The sequence below is a fragment of the Acomys russatus genome, chromosome 3 (genome assembly GCF_903995435.1).
Source record: "Acomys russatus chromosome 3, mAcoRus1.1, whole genome shotgun sequence".
NCBI lineage: Eukaryota > Metazoa > Chordata > Mammalia > Rodentia > Muridae > Acomys > Acomys russatus.
This window is the reverse complement of record NC_067139.1, coordinates 68986053-69007759: the sequence shown is the minus strand read 5'-3', so window position 1 is coordinate 69007759 and position 21707 is coordinate 68986053. Positions and strand designations below refer to the sequence as shown.

General features: G+C 46.3%; 1 protein-coding gene across 1 annotated transcript; it reads left to right on the top strand.

Moving 5' to 3' along the window:
* Positions 1-6922: 6922 nt before the first annotated feature.
* Sftpd (surfactant protein D) lies at positions 6923-17962 on the top strand. The gene is made up of 8 exons (XM_051142448.1): positions 6923-7075; positions 9462-9660; positions 13097-13213; positions 13451-13567; positions 13895-14011; positions 14424-14540; positions 15566-15649; positions 17359-17962. The coding sequence occupies exons 2-8, from the start codon at positions 9465-9467 to the stop codon at positions 17733-17735; spliced, it is 1125 nt and encodes a 374-aa protein (XP_050998405.1). The 5' UTR covers positions 6923-7075; positions 9462-9464; the 3' UTR covers positions 17736-17962.
* The last annotated feature ends 3745 nt before the right edge of the window (positions 17963-21707 follow it).

Genomic DNA, 21707 nt, shown 5'->3' with positions numbered 1-21707 from the left:
TGCACAGTAGAAGGGACCTGAAGATGGAGGCAATTGCCCAGGCTGGCCACTCTGCTGTTAGAAGGGAAGATCACCCTGGCAGTAGACAACGGACTGTAAAGGGCAGACAGCGGCATGCCACAGAGTGTCCAATGGGTTCTCAGGCTTATACCAAGGCTTTCCCATTGGCAGTAGTTCTTTGGACTTGGGGTCCATGCAGAATAGGAGAGCAATGAAAGTCGCTCGCTGTCTTGTGATCTGGCTTCTGAGACAATGTGCCCCCTGCTGAATACACTCCGTGGGGTTGGCCCAGGACCAGGGAGAAATGCCCGTCGCTGCAGTTCACCCCCTCTAGAGAACATTCTCTCCTCTCTCCAGACCACATGGATCACTTGAACAGAAAGTCTCCAAAAGCCAAAGGATGTGAAGAGCCCATTGAGGCTTGGACCCCAAATTCTCTGGGAGAGCACTGAGTAATCCTTCTAGCCCCATTTTCCCTTTCTTTCTTTCTTTCTTTCTTTCTTCCTTCCTTCCTTCCTTCCTTCCTTCCTTCCTTTTTTTCCTGTTAGGGATCAAATCATGGGCGTTAACTTGATTCACAAGAGGTTAATCCCCGAGGTCTCCCTCACACATTCTTTGCCATTCTCACTCAATTACCCAGCATCAGACATGAATACAGCCTCCAGCTTGGAAGGCCTGGATTTCATCCCCAGACCCTACATGGTGTCTTATGCATACTGCCTGTTACTGCAGCTCCAGACTCTGATGCCATGCCCTGACAGCCTCAGGCACCAAGCACGCCTATGCTTTGCACATATTCCCTCGAGGAAAGCATACATACACAACAAATAAAGATGAGACACTTAATCCAAGGCTTGGAAGATGAGAACAAAAGAAGCTCAGCTGAGCATGTCAGAACATGTGTACAACCTCAGCTCCACAGAGGCAAGAGGGTCAGGAGCTTAATGCCATCCTCAACTACATATGACGTGTGATGCCGGCTTCCGCTATGTTTCACCATGTTGTATGAAAAGAAAACAAATAGTGCAAATAATATGACAATATGGACAAAAATAACAGAGAAAAGATTACAAATTAGGCTGCTCTAATAGAGAATAAAAGCAGTAAATATAACGGAGGTACTTGTTTGGGGTGGCAGTTCACACCCCGGACTGTGTTTGGAATCCCAGGACTTAGGAAAGGAAGGCAGGACCATGAGTTCAGGAGCGTCCTTGGGTGATCAAAGAAATATTTGAACAGAAAGTCTTTAAAAGCCAAAATATGTGCATTTTTAAATGTAAAGGGTCCATTGAGGCTTGGACTATGGCTCAGTGACAGAGTTTGTGACTAGCGTGGACATGGCCTGGGCCCAATATCCAATGTATAGTGGATGAAAATATACTTATGTCTGGGCAGATCATTAGATTTTAGTTTACTGAGTACAAAGAAAATATCCCACAAATCTGTAAAAGGAAGAGGAAGTGGACTAGGCCATAGACACGGTGGAACATACAAGACTAACAATGTTTTCAAAATTCTAAAAGATACTTTAATTTTTATCATTATGATTATTATAATAAGAGGCATAGTGTAACACATTCCAAAATATGAAAGACAACAACTGCCAACCCAGATTACTAGCCCAGCAACTCCAACGGTCATAACTGAAGAGGAAAGAAAATATGTTGACTATTAGATAACAGAGTGGAATTTGGAACCACAAACCCGGAAGTTGTTACAAGTACAAAAAGAATAGGTATTAACAATCTCAAATCACTTTAGACTGTGTAAGCATTTGTGACATATGGCATTCCATTTTTTTTTTTTCAGGAAAGTGAAACATTAAACGAATAGAAAAAAAAATATCTGAGTCAGTCTAGACAAGTTCCCAAGCTTTGAACAATGCACAGTGGCTGAAGTACAGCTTGCAAATTAGCCTAGCTTAAAAGTTTGAAAACTCTCCCAGAATGCTGTGTGACTTGTTCTGTTCATTTGTTTTCTTAGTTAGAAGACCTCACTGTAACTTAATGTGAACCAGTCTCCTTATGACTGGCAAATTCTTATATTTTTATATTAATTTTATACTATCTACTTTCTATTATCAAAGTTTGTCTTAGGCAAACCAATTTTATTATTAAGTTTTTATTTTCTGCAGGCAGTGTCCATATAGGAGGAAGCCTGTAATGTGGTCTGTTTCAGAAGCTATTGTTTCTGAGCCTGCTTAGGGGCAGGTGTGCCCAGAGAACTCCTTCTTGTGTTTTTCACAATCTCCATGGAAGGAAGACTCCCAAGGGTACCCAGATAAGGTTACTTCTTTGAAAGCAAAAATAACTTTCTTGGAAAAAGACATAAATGAATCATAGTGAAAGTCGCCCATAAATACAACACGTAGAGATCTGAAAGCAAAAGTGCAAGACAGCACAATGGTGAAAACAGCATTTGGCTCAGCTTTGCTGGGCTGTGTCAAACAGCTGTGCTCAGCAGTGCTGGTTTCATGGATTTCGCCACTTCTCACTAGTCATGGCTACGACAAGGTGGGTTTCTGTAACACTGTAGATCCTGTGTGCCCTGTCCACTGTCCCTTGAGGTCCTTTTCATCTCTTGTAGTTATTAGAGACTCATTTGCATTGTCAGTCAGAGCTGGCATTGTCACCTCTCCTAGGCCCATGTGTGATCTTGCCGGGACTTTCTTGAAAGCCTCTTCTTCTGCAGCACTAACTGCTCGTGCTGGCATTTGGAGCTTGAGTAGAAACACCTTCTGTGTGTGTCAGGGAGAAGCGATGACCCTCTACCTGGATGAACTCTTTTTCCCCCTTCAGACCAGGTCTCAGGAGCTCAGGTGGCTACTTGCTTCCTGATCATCTTGCCTCAGTCTCCCGAGTCCAGGATTGGGCCACCACAGCCTGCCTGAGAGTTCTTGGGTTTGATTCATGAGGACTTACTTGGAGTGCCTCAGTCCTCAGGGAGCGCCAACATGACCAGTCGACAGCTCACCACACTTTTTGCTAATAACACAGTGATTGGAATGAACTTTTACTGAGGCATCTCAGTAAAATTTTATCACTACATATGTGATTCTCTTTGTCCTGCTGTCATCTCCTCCCCAGCACACACACACACACACACACACACACACACACACACACATTCAGGAGTCCGATCTTTCCTCTGCTGCTTTCATCTGGACCTAATTTCTCAGTAGCCTTTTTTTCCTCATCTTGCTGAATGGGGAAATTTTAAGAAGCAGAAGAGCCATTTCCAGGCAGTGGTTGGAAAGTGAATTTTCAATTCCTCACAGATAACACAGTGAGAAGTTTCTCATTGTTGCAAAAGTCAGACACCTGGGAAGGGTTGAGAACTCAGGTCTATTGCACCTATGGGCCCGCTGAACCAATGCTCTGGGAAGCTGAGCCCCAATCCAGAATGTTTCACAACACTTACGGGCTATGCAGCATCATTTTTGACCTTTCCTGTCATTGGCAGGCTTGAATTTCAGCGTATCTGACTGAGGACTCTGAACAGGAGTTTCTCTACAGCAAATATGTTTATAGGAGTAAAAGTAATAAGGGTAGAACAGCTATTTTGCAAGTGTACATTTCTCAAGGTAAGGAGAAGGAGGGCTTTAGCCAATGCAGAAAGTCCACCGAGGCACAGAAATAGGGCACAGCATGTTAGTCTTGTCTGTAAGTATAGTAGGAAATTTCAATCTATTTCATTCTTACCATAAAAGGAGGAAACAGCTCTCTCGCTTTGGACAGGAGGAGGTACTGAAGTGATTTTCTTGTATCCCAGAAAAGGCCTCTGGAAAGAACAGTTTAGCTTCTGGTGAACAGAGGGAGTTAAGTGGGGAGACAAGGACAGTTCTCTGTGACCTTACTCTTCCCCATGAATTTTTGTACCCTGGATGGCCTTTGACATCCTTTGTAATATTGCCAATCTTGTGGGGACACTTCCTCCTCTTGTAGCATTTGTTCACAGAGAGCGCACAGGGAGGCAGAAGGAAGCTGGCCTTTGGTATCAGGAAGCTGGCCTTTGGTATCAGTGTAAAGCACCAAGAAATAAATGGCCTTGGGGACAGCATAGTGAGTCCTGGGCAGGGTATGGGGAGTTTCCTGGAGGAGATGGGCCTGGGTTGTCCCTGCCAGGAATGGGGCTCTGCAGCTAGGAGTCTTGGAGGAACAACCTAACTTAGGCACTTGCTTGGTTTCTGTGGTAAAGGACTCATGTGGGCCAAGAGCTTAGAGCTGTCAAGGCTACAGATTCGGTACCAGGAGCTCTCTGCTTTCACTCTGGGTGGAGGAAAGAAAACAACAGGAGTCACGCAGGAATGAGAGAAGTGTCCCTAAGCTAAGGGCATTGCTACCCTTCTCTCTCAACCGACGTGTACGGTGGCTGTCTGACAAAACAAGGAAAGGTCCCCTTGGTGAAGGACCAAGATGTTCAGACTTTATAACAGGACCAATAGGAGGTCTGGTGTGACCAAAGAGCCACTCGCTGTTCCTTGAGGCTGCTGAGTGGGAGATGCGGGTGGTAAGACATTTTCTAACGCAGCTGAAGATATTTAAGCAATGGTCATAGGGGAGAGAAGATCTTAAGGAGGGAATAATAGAACAAGGTGATTATGCAGGATGAAAGGAGACAATGGGGGAAGGTGGTGGGAACGTAGAGCATTACAAAGCCATATAAAAACCAAGCATCTTCTAAACTTCCTAAACATGCGCACACGTACCCACACATGCACACATCCCTACCTATAAAATATGTTCAGTGGACTTACCAACATAGGGAGATTGCTCCTCTCAGAAGCCATATGTTGCCAAATAAAAAGCCCAGTGCCAGGTGTGGGATGCTTTCTTCAGGCTCTTAGTCAAGGGTATCCCAGACACCTCCCAAAATAAAAAGCCCAGTGCCAGATGTGGGATGCTTTCTTCAGGCTCTTAGTCAAGGGTATCCCAGACACCTCCCAAAATAAAAAGCCCAGTGCCAGGTGTGGGATGCTTTCTTCAGGCTCTTAGTCAAGGGTATCCCAGACACCTCCCAAAATAAAAAAGCCCAGTGCCAGGTGTGGGATGCTTTCTTCAGGCTCTTAGTCAAGGGTATCCCAGATATCTCCCAAAATAAAAAGCCCAGTGCCAGATGTGGGATGCTTTCTTCAGTCTCTTAGTCAAGGGTATCCCAGACACCTCCCAAAATAATGCAGGCTATTGCTGTTGTCCCTGAGTACCCACCAGAAGTTTGTGGTGAGAACCTGCCACTGAGGACACTATATTTTGGTGACAGGACTTGAAATAATGAAGCCTGCAGTGTAACTATGACTAAAAATCATAGATATGGGGAAATGCCTCATTAGGAAGCAAAATAAACAAACTAAACAAAGCCTGACCTGCCTTCCCCACCCCCATGTCTGTTACCATTATCCACTTGAAACACTAAAGTTATCTGCTCTTCTAATAGCCAAAGTCTTCCCTTTAACCACTAGTATGTTAATAGGGACACAGAGTATTATAGGACCTGAAGAAGAGCTCCAGAGAGAAAAGTCCGAGCATGGGAAAACTGCCTCCTTAAAACTTCTTAAAATTATGCCCCATGAAACCCCCTGAGTCCTCCTTCTCCTTCAAATACAGGGAATACTTCTCTATAAGGCACACTCTCTTCCTCATTTTTCCAAGCCAGATTTGAATAAAAATGTCTCTTCTACCAACCTCTGTCCTTGGTCTGTTTTTTAATACCAAGAGGCATCTGGTAGTATCCGGTCCAGGTCATAGTACTGACCTGGAAGATTCCTCCACACTGGTTAGCTTCCATAGTGCTATGAATGCTGCTGGGTGAAAACAGTCAACTGTCTTAGCCAGCTGTGAACCCTGGGAGTTGTAGTAACCACCAGCCTGGTAAGATATGCCCTGGGGTGCAAAAGTGGCATGAATGTTATAGGGTTAACCAAAACATACACCAAGTTCCACAGGAGGAAACGCATGTCTGGTACTGTAAATCTGGGATGCTCACAGCATAGACCCTAGGAGTGAACCTATTTCTCTCTTCTCTTATTTTGCTATCAAATTGCCTCCTTTAAAAAAAAAAGTGCATGGAAGATAAATGGCAAAGAAGACCCAGCGGAAGATGCTTAAATCTCTCCCAGAAGGGGAAATAGAATAGACAGGGGTAGTGGTTGAAGAAAGGGAGGTCAGGTTACGTCAAATGTCTAGCTAGGGACTGCCTCAGCATAAAGGCCAACAGCCTTATACTGTGCCTCCATTTCTTTATTATTAAACTTTGAGCAGGTCCCCCAAAATCCCCTGCAAAATTCTGTAAATTTCCCCTCCAATGTTATATGGACTGGTCTAGGGTCTGATCCACAATCCCACACTTTATTTAGCCATTTTGTTTCTTTCGCATACTTTCACTCGGCACAGCTCATGCCTATGACCTAGCTGGTGCATTATTTTGCATTGTTCCTCGTTTCCTGGAGGATAAGTGATGAGCTCTTTGTATTCTAGTGCAGTATACAAAGCAGTGTCTCCTTCCAGGCTGTAGCTGCCTGTACTACAATCCCCATGGGTTGCTGCCTTTGCAGCCTTTTTATCCTCCCCACCCCTCCTGGCTATGCCAAGCAGCTTCCAGCTTTTTTTCAATATCTGGGCAATACTTTTGAGATGAAAAAGGAAGTGGGCTCGGCAGTGGATCCTACTTTCAGAGTCTTCAATCATTGTAGGCCGCTGTTCAACACAATGGGCTCTGGACCTCAGATTCCTGGACATCTCCAACACCCAGGCATTGAGAATACTTCCTCACTCCCAGAGCTGCAGAGATGGTATAGAGGTCCCTGGCCAACAGTGTTTTGCTAAGGTAGCAGGTGTGCACACTGTTAGGTGTATTGGGGGCGGGTTTCCAGAGTGTAGGTGGAGTAAGAATGAATGAGCCAACAGGAAGAAAAGTGTGTGTGTGTGTGTGTGTGTGTGTGTGTGTGTGTGTGTGTGTGTGACTTTTTGCAGAAGAGCAATGCTGAGAGGCTCCACTTACAGGGCAGGCATAAGTAGTGGATGCCTGAAAAACAAAGGTGCATTTGCCTGCGCTCCTGGGGCCTACAAGGAAGCAATCTGTGAGTGTCTCTGCTTCTCCTTTCATTTCTCCATCTCCCGTGGATTTCTCTTTGCCCATCTGGACTGTTTATCCCACTGATCATGAGAAAGTATATGTGTGTGTAGGGGTGGTAGTGGTGGGGTTCTGTCTCTTGGTTCTGGATCAGGGATTGGGGGGTGGAGGTAGAGGACACAGTAAGGGGAAAAGATCCTCTCTCCTTAGGTCACCTTCCTTGGCTCAGTAAGAGATTTGCTTTCTGAGCTGGAGTAGTATAGATACAGGCTATGCGATGTTTTCTCAGACCTACACAGAGAGTATGGAGAATTCAGGTGGTTTCTCTTGGTTCCTAGTGTCATAAGAAAGATAGTGGAGGAGGAAGAGCCCGGACTTCCCTGGGCTGGAGTTTTAAACTCAGGCTGGTGCCAATAGTGTAGAAACAAGGATAAAGCCAATTCTCTCTTAGCCTACAGTCTTCACTAAACAATAAACTTAACTGTACATGGTCTCTGATTTGTCAGCAAACATTAGGAAGAGCCACTGTTCTCAATGAACTTTTACTGTGAAATCACAAAATGGCTGTCATGTGAGTTCTGGGCTATAGTTCTGCATACTTCATCCACTGCCCCAGCTGACTTGCCTGACTTGGATCTGGAAGCCTATGGGTCTTCTCTCTGTGGTCTTCTCTGTGGATCTTCTCTCTGTGGGCCTTCTCTCTCTCTCTGTGGGCCTTCTCTCTCTCTGTAGGCCTTCTCTCTCTGCGGGCCTTCTCTCTCTCTCTCTCTCTCTCTCTCTCTCTCTCTCTCTCTCTCTCTCTCTCTCTCTCTCTCTCTCTGGGCTTTCTCTCTGTGGGTCTTCTCTATGTGGCCTTCTTCCTAAAGTGAACAGGTGGTAGATCAGAAAGCCTTTTGTCTTGACTCTTCCCCAGAATGAGACATGGAGCCCTAAAGTTAAGGTGGCTACAGGCCTTGCTCTGACTTGGGTCTGCTGTTCAATACTGATGACAGAGCCTCTGCTAAAACAAAGACAATGAAGTAGCCAGTGAGCTCATGTCTAGGAAGTCCCAAGAGACCTGAGGAAATTGTGAATAAGAAGTGAAAAACTAAGTCGGGCATGGTGACATATGACTGTAGTCCCAGAACTTGGGAGGCAGAAGCAGGTGAATCTTTGTGAGTTTGAGGCCAGCCTGGTCCACAAAGTGAGTCCAGGACAGCCAGGGTTACACAGGGAAACCCTGTCTCTAAAAACCAAAACCAGAAGGAGGAGGAAGAGGAGAAGGAAGAGGAGGTGGAAGGGAGGAGGAAAAAAGCTTTAGCCCAGAACCACCAGCAGGTGGAGAAGCACCTCTCTGGTCAGGAAGCCGTGGCAAGCATGTACCACACTCCCAGTTAAGGTGAACACTTTACTCTTTGTACAGGACCCTTTGGCTTTTTTTCCCTACCCACTGTGCCACCCACTGGCTGTTTCCTTCTATGGAAGGAAAGATGTTACTATAGTTCAGATCTTGAGTGCCCCCATGGATCCCATAGTTGAAGTCATGCATAGTTGCCAGCCTTGTGATACTATTGGAATGTGCTGGTAATGATGAGACGTTAAGACCTTCAGATACCCTGTGTAGGGGGCGACCAAAGTCTTGCACCCTGCAATCAGGTCTGAGCCAGACTAAGTCCCTCTCAGACAGTGAATGAATACTCTGTTAACTGTCTTCTCTAGGTTCGTCCTCAAACCAACCTCCAATCTGAATAAGCCCACCTTGGATGTCCCCCTGCCCAACAAAGCCTTTCAGATAGTCCAGTAGATATCTAGTGGTCTCTGGTCTCTCAAGCTGCTTACTTAATATCTCTGAAACTCTTTATCCCTATTCCCTCTGGGACCTTCCTCATGAACTTGGTGCCTGGTTCAGGAATGCCAATTTGCCTGGCAAGCATGCAACCACACTCCAGCCTGAGCTCATTGCTGGCATCTAGAAGCATTCAGACTCAGGTTCATTCATGGACCATAGCTGTGAGGTATCCGTCCTGATTCAGGTAGCCAGGAAGAGGATGTAACCTTGGCCTCAACTGAATTAAGCCAGCTTCCCTAGTGCACAGACAGAAAGAAGGAGAACCAGGAGGAGGACAGTCCTCAATGATGAACACTAGACCAAGCCACTGTTCTTATGGGGCACCAGAGATGGAAACTACTGTCAAGCCCTATTAGAGTGCTAATCAGTGACTCACTCCCTGAAAGGCCAGACCATGCGCCCATCTCCATAAACTGTTTTTGAAGTCTTACTGTCTTATTACTCTGGGCCTTCGTCCAGGAGAAAGATGTAGAAGTGGAAATTTCTCATCTCCAGACTCGGCAGCCACTACCTAACCCACATCCTAGAACCCACATCACCTCTTTTCTCTTTCTCATCCCTGCAGGCCATGCTGTACCTCCTCTCCATGTTTGTCCTGCTTGTACAGCCCCTGGGGAACCTGGGAGCAGAAATGAGGACCCTCTCACAGAGATCAGTAGCCAACGCCTGCACCCTAGTCATGTGTAGCCCCACAGAGAATGGCCTGCCTGGACGGGATGGACGGGATGGGAGAGAGGGTCCACGGGGCGAGAAGGGTGATCCAGGTAGACCTGGGACCAAGGGCTTGTCCTGGTGGGGAGGGGGAGAGATGGAATCTGAACCATCCTGAATATCCAGATGCTCTGTGATGAACTTGGATGTGGGCTTCTCCCTCCCAGGGTGTGAGTTTCCCCCCTGTCTCCATGCTACCTGCCAAACACATGTGGTTTTGGACCCACCATGTGTTTCCTCCCATCACCCAGCTGACCTGACTCCTCCCTTGGAATCCCTGGGCTCTTCTTGTTCTGAGAATGGGTAAACTGGCAACACAGCCCTGTTCCAGCAATTAGCAACTGTTTGTTTTGATTGAATGGTGCCCATATGAAATGTTAATGAGGTTTTAATATTTAAACTCTACTGCATATGTGGTGGGAAAAATCAAGCTCCACAGTCCTTTAAACAGATTTTATTGGCAGAATCTGACTAACATATTACAAGGGAAGATTGGAATTTGTGTTTCTTTGTACAGCTCTGTGCTCAGGCATTCACTTGGAAATCTGTTTAGTCTTTTAAAAAACCACAGGGAACATACCAATCTTCCTTATCAGGTAAAGTGGGGGACGGTAAGATTGAAAGAACAAGGGCCTCTGCATTGAACAAATTTTGACAGTGAGCTGCCTCTCTGACTGTGACCCTCAGAGACAGAGAGTCTCAATTTGCCTATCTCCAATTGAGAATAGCATTTGCCAAATAATCTTTGACAGATGATGAAGCCAAAGAATTTATTTTATATTGAGTCTTCTGGGAAAATTCAATGTTCCTGCTGAGGGAGTAGGTGTCGTCTCCTGGTTTATAAGATGTACTAAAAAGCAAAGGAGTTCACCCTGAAAATACTGACCCCACAGAGTCTCAATGGTAAGAGCAGGAAACTAATAAACAAGCAACACAAGTGGAGGGACACACTACCCTGAGCTGAAGCTTTGATGGGATCCAATACTATGTTTCTTGTCCAAGGTTGAATGTTGATCAGAATGAAGCCAATGACATTTAGAATGAGTACTGTCTCTAGGCTACATGGGGTGAAGGGCAAGAGAAGATATGTCTCAGGTCAGACGCAAAGTGACCCCAGTAAGAATGGGCTGGGGTTTGAGAGCCATCCAGGAGTGGCCACAGGAGGAATGGTACTCGGTATAGTAGCTCACTCTCTCGGCTATCTCCATCTTTTTCTTGATCCCAGAGGGAGCTACATATTGAATGTTGGGTATCCTGGAATTGGCCTTATCTCTGTATATTTCCTGGTCTTTGGTTGAGCCTTGGGCAAAGAAAGCACACATTGGGGCAGGGAATGGCTTTTTTCTTTTTTTTTTCTTTTTTCTTTTTTTTTTTTTTTTTTTTTTTTTTTGACTCCTTTATTCCAGTTGCTCTCTAGTCACTTTTGATAATCTATTGGTGGATTTTGAAACCTGTTGGTCCCCAGCATTTGTTGAAAAGGACAGCTGAAGCTTAAGAAGAGATGCCCTTGAGGAGGTGATGTGGGGCAGGGCGAGGGCAGCTAGGATTAGATTTGTGGTCACTGTAGTGAGACCTCAGGCTAGGAGATTCTCAACCGGAGTCAAGGAGTGTCTACCTCAGCAAGGTGCATTGTTAGGTATGTGATGTGGCCCAGCCATCTATCCCTCTATGTTTCATTCCTGGGAACAACTGTGAACCCCAGAATCTTCCAGAAAATTCACAGATACCCCATCCCTCCTGCACTTCTTGCCCTGGGAAGGTCTGCCCTTTCTCTTTTCAAACCTAGAATTTCATTTCTTTTCTCTTCTCTCTAAAAGGATTACATTGTCTAAACCCCTTCTAGTCCTGCTCTCTCTGAGGACATGGTGGGATGGGCAGGCCTCCGTGAGGAGCAAAACATGCCACACATCCTCTTCCTTGGCAGTTATCCTTGTCCTGTGGTTTGCTATGAATCTCTTGAAAACTACACCTGCAACAATGCAAGCTGGTCAGACCAGGCTACATTTATCAGTGCCCCACTTCCCACTGTTTTGACTAATCGCTTTTCTGCATTCAGGTCGGTGTATGTTTTAGTATCTATATATAACAACATAGGGCACTTGCCTGTCTGTGCCTGCCTTTCACTTAATATGATGCTCTGCACATCCAGCTATTTTTCTACAAATGATAGGATTTTGTTCTTCATTATGCGTGGATAATATCCCACTGTGAATTTATACCACATTACCCATTCATACATTGGTAGACACCTAGGCCGTTGGCATATCTTAGCTAAGGTGAAAGATGTGTGCAAATATCTCTTTGGTTTTTTTTTATTGCATTTTAACTGGACATATTCCCAGGCATAGTAGGATTATATGGAAATCATAGCTCTGTTTTTGTTTGTTTTCTGTTTGTTTTAGGAATCCCAACACTATTTTCCTCAGCAGCTATACTAATTCATTTTCCTTTTATCCACATCCTCACTGCCATTTTTTAATTTCTGTATGTTATTGGGTTTTCTGTGTGTTTATATATATGGGGTTTTGAGACAGGTTTTCACTGTAGCCCTGACTGGCCTGGAACTCACTATGTAGACAAGGCTGGCCTAAAACTCAGACCTCTTCCTCCTGAGTTCTGGGATTAAAGGCATGCATCAAACCACTTGGCTTATTTTGTAAAAGCCATTCTAACTAGAGAAAGATGGAATTTCATTGTAGTTTTAATTTATATTTCCTTGGTGTCTACTGAAACTGACATTTTTTTCATTTACTTTCTGATTTTTTTATTTCTTCTCCTAATCAGTCTGCTCAAATAATCTTCCCATTTAAAAATTGGATCATTTGCTTTTTATTGTTTGTTTTTTTAATTCATTACATACCTTGGATATTAACCAGGTGAATGTTCGACAAGCGTTTTCTCCCACTCAGTAGGTTGTCTCTTCACTCTGTGTAGTATTTCCCTTGCTGCATAGAACCTCTTTATTGCTGCAATCTTATTTTTAACTTTCTATTCCTTGTGTGTTTGGAGCTCTTCACAAATAAACAATTATCAAATAGATAAATAACAACAAATAAGTTAGTATCTGTCTGGTGCAATTTTTGATGATAAAAAAAATAGTTGGTTCTCCTGATACACACTCCCCATACACTCACTCACATATGCCCACACTTCTATACATGTAAACAAACATATACACACTTGTCATGTGGTCACTGACCAATCAACACTGACAGGTTGTCTTTTGGGAACACAGTGGCCTTGAGGCCAGGGGAGAGAGCACTGCATGGAAGGCTGGACTTGAATTCACCTCCAAGCCAAGGATGTCTACTTCTTCTAAGTGGGGACACTAGCTTTTATTAATTGGGTCATCTACAAGATCATGATGTGTGACTGTATACTGTCCATGCTCAACAGAACCTTAAAGGAATGCCATGGACTTCATACTGTAGACATCAGTCCCTCCTGAGTCTAGGACTGACTTTGGGTCCATTTCTTTTGTTTCTATAGGTTTTCCAGGACCTGTGGGGCTCTCAGGGATGCCTGGGCCTGCAGGTCCAGTTGGACCCAAAGGGGAAAATGGCTCTGCTGGAGAGCCTGGACCAAAGGGAGATTCTGGACCAGGTGGTGAGCAATGGGTCATGTGATTCAGACGGTGCCTCCAGCTGCTGCTTTTGTCTTAAGTATGTGTAGTTGGCAGGCACAGAGCCTGTTCCAGGAAGAGGGATGTAAGATGCTCTGACAGAGGCTCTGGGTTGTTTCGGGATGCACTATTGTCTCCTTGACCTCTGCTGATGTGCATCTCATAGTTCTCACTGCCGAAAGTGTTTAGTGCCACTGACTGGGCTGATCCTTTTCTGCCAGGACCTCCAGGACTTCCAGGTATGCCTGGTCCAGCTGGAAAGGAAGGCCCTTCTGGGAAGCAGGGGAACATAGGACCTCAAGGCAAACCAGGTCCCAAAGGAGAGGCTGGGCCCAAAGGTAGGCAAGGGGTGTGGCTGGTCTGGGAGGGAGAAAAGAGGAATGACAGAGGAAGCCCTTGGTGTGATCTGAGGCATGATCAGACTGACAGGAAGAACCCAGAGTGTCAACACTGTGAGGGCCTTGGCATGCACACCTCTCTCACGTCTCTCCACACCGACAGTATTTCTCCATCACCTTCCACAGAGGAACCTGAGGCAGCAGGGAACAGTGTTCTCAGCTCTCTACCTTACCCTGCAGTTCTGTGTGAAGAGGCCTGCTGCTGAGGAAATGGTGTGCACTAAACACACTCTTAGCAACATTTCTCCCCGTTTGTTCCTTTCTCAGGAGAAGTAGGTGCTCCAGGCATTCAGGGATCTGCAGGAGCAAAAGGCCCCGTGGGCCCCAAGGGAGAAAGAGGTGCTCCTGGTGAACGAGGAGCCCCTGGGATTGCTGGAGCAGCAGGTGAGTGATAAATAGATGCTGGGTGTGGTTTGACTGTGGCCCCTTTGAGCTGACAAGGCCTAGATCCCTTCTTCAACTTACCCATTTAAGTCAAAGCTGGGCTATGGAGGAAGTCTGCTTGCAAGGGGGATGATATGGGGCCCCTGAGACTGATCATATGCAGGGAGAGGGATGTTTTAAGCTATAGGGAGTCTTTTTTGCAGGGAAGCTGTACACAGTCAGAGTTGGTTGGCAGGTGATAGGGGCAGCCATGCACAGAGTGGGCATATGTATCTGTGTTCTGGGAAGAGTCTGTATGGGAGGAAGTTCTATACGCGGAACTGGGATAAGGATAGATTGTGTACAATGATCTGGAAATGCTGGGATGCTGGAAAATGGACACACAGCTTAGCCAGTTCTTCTTGGATTCCAGGGCCTGTCGGAGCTGTGGGTCCACAGGGAACTCCAGGTTCCAGGGGGCCCCCAGGACTCAAGGGAGACAGAGGTGCTCCTGGAGACAGAGGAACCAAAGGTGAAAGTGGGCTTCCAGGTAAGGCAGAAGCTTCAGGTGCTACCCCCCCACTGGGATGTAGCACCCTTCAGCAAGCCCTGAGCACATGATAAGTACAGGTGGTGAATTGACCTTGGAGTCAGCTGATAGGCAAGAAAGCCTATTAGGCCCTGGCTTAGCTACCTATCCAGGTCATGTGGGAAGGCAAACCAAGATAATTCTTTTTTCACCTGACCATGGGAATAGGTGACAACAGCTGATTTCCTGGTTTATAGACTAGCCTTGAACATCTAACAACCCAGTGGGTGAGAATTATATGAGGAATGCATATTTCTGCTCTGTACTCAAGAATGTCAGCATGTCATTATATTTCCTGAATCTTGAGTCAAGATGCCATCTGGTTTGATCTGCCATCTGATGTTCATGGGCTGCTTTGGGGACTCTAAGAAATCCCTACACAGAGGCTGGGCATCATGGATCATACTTATAATCCTAGTGCTAGGGAGGCTGAGGCAGGAGGATCACTGAGTTGCATGCCAGCCTGGGCTACATTAGAGCCAAACAAACAGACTGAGGAGATGGGTCTGTGGGTGAAATGCTTGACATACAGACATGAGTTCCAGATTTCAGATCCCCAAATGGTGGGTGGGCGTGGCAGCCTGCCAGTCATCCCAGCTCTGTAGGGGCAGAGATGGGATCCCTGGGACAAACTGGCTAGATAGACAAGTTAAATTGGCAAGCTCTGGATTCAAGGGAGAGACTCTGCCTCAATGTATATGGCGGAAGAGTGGAGGAAGTTACCCAACAAAATTGCTGGGCTAAATGTGTATATACAGATAACATATGTGTACACACATACATTTACACATATGCAAAAGTTTTTGAAACGAGAGATAAAACCATTTACAGCTCAGGCCAGTTATGCCTACAGTTGTAGCGTGTGATGGGAGTTGGCAAGCTCCTCACCTTGACCCTCCCCCTTTTTCTGGGGCTCAAACTGAAGTTATTCTTGGGCTTGCAGCATAATCTTCACATGGTCATTTCTCCTCTCTCCCTCCTTGTAGACAGTGCTGCTCTGAAGCAGCAGGTGGAGGCCTTAAAGGGACAACTACAGCATCTAGAGGCTACCTTCTCTCGCTATAAGAGAGGTGAGTTCCTGTGTCCGAACAAAACCCGGCCCTGATATGGGTTCTGGACCCTGTAGTTGAGAGACGGTTAATCAATGGCTGAGCTTTGCTCTAGGTCTAGGATGGGAATGAACAGGAACTAAGTCGAGGGCTGGGCTTGAGGCTGGAGCCACACACTCAGCGTCTATCAACATACATGTGCGCATGTATGTTATAGGCACACACACAGACTTGCACACACATCAAGATGGATGCTGGGTGCTCCTACGTGTTTTGGATAAATGAGCGGATACATTCATGTAGCACATACAAGCCCACCCAGGATCAACCCTGTGGCGGCAGCACACGAGTCCTGTACAGGGCTGTACAGAGCCTTTTCAGGGCTGTTCTCAGCACCATCCTGAGCCCATGGAGAATCTTCCTCCAAGATCTTTTTAAAGATACTCAGAGGTGCAGCTTGGACTCTGACAAGCCTGGTAGTGTAGGACCAGAGCGCAGCCCTCTCCAGAGCCCTAAGGATCTAGTATCTTTTGCAGACTTCTGTGCCTGGCCACGAAAGCCACAGAGACTGACTGAAAGATGTATGACATGCTATGCAGATGATGTTTTGTGATGTCAAGGAAGTGGAAAGGGAGTGCCTTTGTTTTGCCTTCTCAGATAGTCATCGCTAGGGTCTTAATAGCTGCCTTGATTCCTTTCTGGGGTTCACCATTAACCCCACCCCAATTTCCATGATTACATGTACCTCTCAAATACACTCACCCTTCTCCAGCACTTCCAGTGCCAGGAGGCTGAGCACAGCCCGGGACTTGACCCAACTCTCAGATGATCCATTCTTTCCTTGCCTGTTTCTTAACCCCAGCACATAGCACAGATCTTGGCTGACAGCCTGTGTTACTGCCCCCAGGGTGACTGTGGGCTCATTGAGCTGTGTCTTCTGTACTCTCAAAATTACTGACATATCATGGCTTTAACAACAACAACAACAAAAACCTCAGAATTTCCTTTGAGGGGGGGGAAGGTGTGTGTGTGTGTGTGTGTGTGTGTGTCCGCACGTGCATAGTGCATGTGACCAAGTGTGCCATGGTGCTCATGTGGAAGTCAGGGGACAACTTTATGGAGTCAGTTCTCCCAGCTTCCACCTTTATGTAGGTTTCAGGGACTGAACTCAGGGTTCTAGGCTGTGCGGCAAGAGGCAAACACCTTTAGCTCTGAGCCACCTCACTAGCTCTCCCTTTTGTCTTTTAGGATCTCTCACTAAACCTGGTGCTTACTGTTGTAGTAAGATTGGATGGTCAGAGAGGCCTTCCACCCTACCCTAGGATCTCTATACCCCCATGCCCAGCTTTTATATGAGTGTGGTGGGTCCAGACTCCGCTTCTCATAGTGGCATAGCCAGCACTTTATCCATTGAGCTGTGTCCACAGCCTGTGTCTGAGCACTGGTGTCAGACTGAGCGAGGTGCGCCACAATCACACCAACTTGGATGGGGCCCTGCATTTCACATCTTTGAGCTCAAGTGCTCTAGCTTGTGGACGAGGAGGCATGGCACCCCTCTCACGGAGCGCACTGTGGTTCTAGGACCACAGTCTTTGCTTCATCGTCTCTAGTTCCCTAATACCCTTCATTAGAGGTTGCGAGGAAGTTCCAGCTTCAGTTCAAATTTTTGACAGGCCTAGCCTAGGGGCTGACACAACTTCCACTTCAGCCCATCTTCCCTCCTCTTTCAGCCACCCTTTTCCCTGATGGCCGAAGTGTTGGAGACAAGATCTTCAAGGCAGTGGACTCGGAAAAACCTTTTGAGGATGCCCAGGAGATGTGCAGGCAGGCTGGAGGGCAGCTGGCCTCCCCGCGTTCTGCTGCCGAGAACGCTGCCATACAGCAGGTGATCACAGTCCACAACAAAGCTGCTTTCCTGAGCATGACAGATGTGGACACGGAGGGAAAGTTCACGTACCCCACAGGGGAGCCCCTGGCCTATTCTAACTGGGCTCCGGGGGAGCCCAACAACAATGGTGGGGCAGAGAACTGTGTGGAGATTTTCTCCAACGGCCAGTGGAATGACAAGGTTTGTGGAGAGCGACGCCTTGTCGTTTGTGAGTTCTGAGCCACTAGGGGTAATAGACAGGACAGTATTCGGCCAGGAGCTTCGTGAGTGCCGCACGGCTCGGACCCATGAGTTGCTGACATTCTAATAAAAGGAAACCATCTGTCTAACTTGGGTTCTCTGTCGAAAGCAGCCCAAAGACAGGGCTACCACCGAATACACCTCTCAGAGTATCGTGCCTGGCTACCTTCACATGCTGAAAAGCTCTCAGGGGAAAGAGAGGCCGTGTCTTACCACTCACAGGACATAGAAGTCCATCTCTGTGACCTGTCATGGAATACAATGCCTTCTTCTTGGCCCTGCTGCTCCTCAAACTTTCAGCTGTGTTTGGCCTGGCCAATGGCATCCATTTCAAACTTTCTCCTCCGGGCTTTTCTTCACTCTTGCCTGAGATGCCTGGTGCCCTGGCTGTTCCTGATGGCTTTTTTCTTGCATCTCCATTTTTCTCCTGCATTACCTAGTAGGCCCACAGGCCCTAACTCTCAGCTCTCACTCACTCCAGGGTAAGATCATCCTGGCTTCTAGCTTCATATTTCATCTGCAGGCCGTTTCTGATCTGAACTTCTCTTTGATGCCCTCAAACTAAAACATGACAGGCTAGAAACCTGACTGGTTGCCTGAGGACACAGCAGAGTGACCTGGCAGGGAATCTCTCTGTTTCCCTAGCTGATGTCATGGCAATACTTAAGATAACTTTCCTCAAAAGGCCTGTCAGTGGGGCTGGGAAAGACCTCTGCACCATTCTAAACTCATCTGTAATCTCAGGGAAATAGGAAGAGAGGGGCTGGACATCCTTACATTCATCTAAGCCTTCTGTTGCCAGGCAGTTCCAGAACATTCTATCCCTTCTGCTTCAAAGCTAGCCTTTGAAGCATACCTTTATATGTTTTAAATTTTATTATTTTTATTATATGTGTATAAATGTTTTGCTGGCATGTGCTGTGTGCACCATGTGCATTCCTGTGGGCTCTCTGGAGCTGAGATTATGGAGAGTTGTGAGCCTCCCTATGGGTGCTGAGAATCAAACCCAGGTCCTCTACAAAAGCAACAAACAAGTGCTCTTAACTGCTGAGCCACCTCTCCAGCCCTGTCCCCTTTATCTTTCAAATGTAGAAAGTGAGGCACAGAGAAGGGAGAGAACTCAGGTGGGGATGACTTGGTAGTGGGTCACAGGCAAGGTTTTCCTGCCCTCAAAGCTAACAATTCTGTGTATTTGGTTTATCTTGATGCATTCTTCCAATTTTTATTTTAATTATACCTGTATTCAAGAAGTGAGAAGGACGCCTGGGTGGACCACAGGTTCATAAAAAAGACACACATCCCCCTCTCTAAACAGGAACTCTCACTCTCCTGTCCCAATGACCCATTCTGTATAGCCTCCCCCACCCAAACATCCAAGTTCCACAGTATGACTCATTAGTAAGACATCGTGTTTTATGAAACAAGCCCCGCACTTTCAGACAATGTGAAGTTAACGACCAACTGGGATTTTTTTCCCCCTTCCTTATGGGAAAAGAAAATTCCTGGAACCTTCTGAAAAACAAGTCAGTTGCACAATAAAGAGCAAATAATTCTTGGTTCAGAAGCCACACCCGGGCATACCTGCAGAGGGAGTTTAGAGAGGTTCCTTTTATAGTCAAGAGCAGGAAGCAACTGGATCTTGTTTAAAGCCAAAGAGAAACTTTTCCTATAAATAGGTGGCTCCCTGTGTACTTAAGAGGCACTAGTGGCCAGGCAGGGTCAGGCAGTACCCCTGGACCCTTCATGCACCCATGGATCTCTTGCTCACACCCTCTTTCTTCCTGCCTCTAGAGCAGGGGTTCTCAACCAGTGGGCTTTGGCCCCACTGGAAGTTGTATATTGGATATTAGCATAAGTCATATTAGTAGCAAAATTATAATTATGAAGTAGCAACAAAAGGATTTTACGGATGGGAGTCACCACCACATGAGGAAGAGGAGTAAAGCGTCACAGCATTAGGAAGGTTGAGACCCACCGCTCTAGACTGTCTGAGGACAGGAAGCAGACATAGACACAGAGCACAGAGGCAAGAAGCACTCGCCTGCTACCAACCCAAAACTCGTGTGGGGCTAAGTCTGCTTGTCTCAAACGCCCACCCTCGTCCCAGTAGCTAAGTTCTGGGGGATGGGACCACACAGCACAATATTGCCCCTGAGACTCCCTTGATGTTATGGCTGTCATTGGAGATCCTCTCAAAGGAACCACTGCCTATCAAATAGCAATACCAAATCTTGCTCTTATTTGAAATGTCTGAGTGTTTTTTCTGCATATTTGTCTCTGCATCACATATGTGCCTGGTTCCATCCGAAGCCAGAGGACAGTGTCAAATTTTCTAGAACTAGAGTTACAGGTGGCTGTGAGTTGTGGCATGGGTACTGGGAATTGAGCTTAGATCCTCTGGAAGAGCAGCCAGTGTTCTTAACCACCGAACCATCTCTCTAGTCCACTCCAGCCCATTTCTTAACAACAGGCAGGAGAGAACAATGGAACTCTATGAAAAATCTCCTATTGTGTGGAAGGTTTAGGATGCTAAGAAGCCAACACTTTGCAAAGGAATCTTCAAATCTGCTAGCACCAGAGGCTGTGAGGGCTTGGTTTGCTCCAAACATAGAACACATCAAGAGGATTATTTGAGCTCTGTAGATACAGCCTGATTAAAAAGCAGACTGAAGTAAATATTTCAAATGCTCAAATTTTAAGTTTTAGAGCCCCTGGGCACCCCATGCTCGACACACATGAGAAAGCCAACATGGGTTTTTAAACCTAATCCTCCCCTTAGCCATATTAGCCAACATCCCTTTTTAACTAGCAGAAGCGAGAGGTGAAGGTGGGATTATGTGACTCTTAAAGTCTTAGGAGATATGATAATCTAAACACTGCCCCTTGGGTCAAGAGAGCTGCTGGCATCTGTACATGCCTGCCTGCCATGGAGTCTTCCACAGCAGGTGCATTAGAAAGCCCTGTTTAGTTTGCTATTGTTTTTATTTTATTTTAAGATGTTCATTTCTTATCATCTTTTCCTTTTTCATTTTTTTGAAAGAGAGTCCCTTTATGCAGGATAGCTTCAAACTCCCCATTCTCCTGCCCTCAACTAGCAGAATCTGGGATTGCAGGTGTACACCACCAAGCCCAGCTAATTGAATGTATATGCTCAAGACTCACCCTGATTGTAAATCCTCCTGTCACCAAATGAGCCCACATCCCACCATACACAGGAGCCCTCTGGTGTTTTCTGAATCCTTTTGACACACAATTGCTTGAATCCACTGTCGAGTGAACTACTTGTTCGGGGGAATTCTCAACCACTCTAACCATCTGGAAATCTTCCTTATTCAAACTCCAAGGTGTGTTGAAAAACAAAACAGGCCTACCCCACAGAACCTTCCTATTAAGGAAAAAAAAAATGTTAACTGAGATACGAAGTACTTATCTAGGGCTGGAAACAAGAATGAAGCAGCTGGTTGAGTTCTCTGCGGTCCCTAAGGAGGGACCATCTGCAGGACGGAATGGCAGCTGTACGCACTAGAGATGCTTGACAGTAGATTTAGAATGAACGCGTGATCTAGGAGCTCGTAGCCAGGACCGCAGAGGGGAGCCATCTTCTTGTGCTGTTGCCACCCTGCTCAGAGATCAAGACATTTCATTGGCACATGGCCTCCTCTGTGACTGTTAGGCTTCTCCATGAACTCTCATGGTAGAGTGTCTCGAATTCTCAAATGTTTCAGTGACGCCCCTTAAGAGACAGGCACAAACCTCTGGCACATGTTACTTCCAAATGGTCAGAATGGGATCTGTGCCCATTTCTATCGTGCCGCCCCTTTTGTGACCACGGTGATTGCAGAAGGATTGATGGAGATGAACTTGTACATTCAAACATTCCGGAACCTTAAATCATTGCATGGAAAACAGCCACCTGGAGGATCACCTGCTGGATTCACTTGGGCTATGAGT

What these genes read in the sequence shown, in the direction of transcription:
- Sftpd (XM_051142448.1), top strand. Translation starts at nt 9,465, where the DNA reads ATGCTGTACCTCCTCTCCATGTTTGTCCTGCTTGTACAGCCCCTGGGG. An exon ending in GGGAGATTCTGGACCAGGTG is followed by an intron (nt 13,214 to 13,450) that starts GTGAGCAATGGG and finishes CTTTTCTGCCAG; the next exon opens with GACCTCCAGGACTTCCAGGT. An exon ending in AGGTGAAAGTGGGCTTCCAG is followed by an intron (nt 14,541 to 15,565) that starts GTAAGGCAGAAG and finishes CCCTCCTTGTAG; the next exon opens with ACAGTGCTGCTCTGAAGCAG.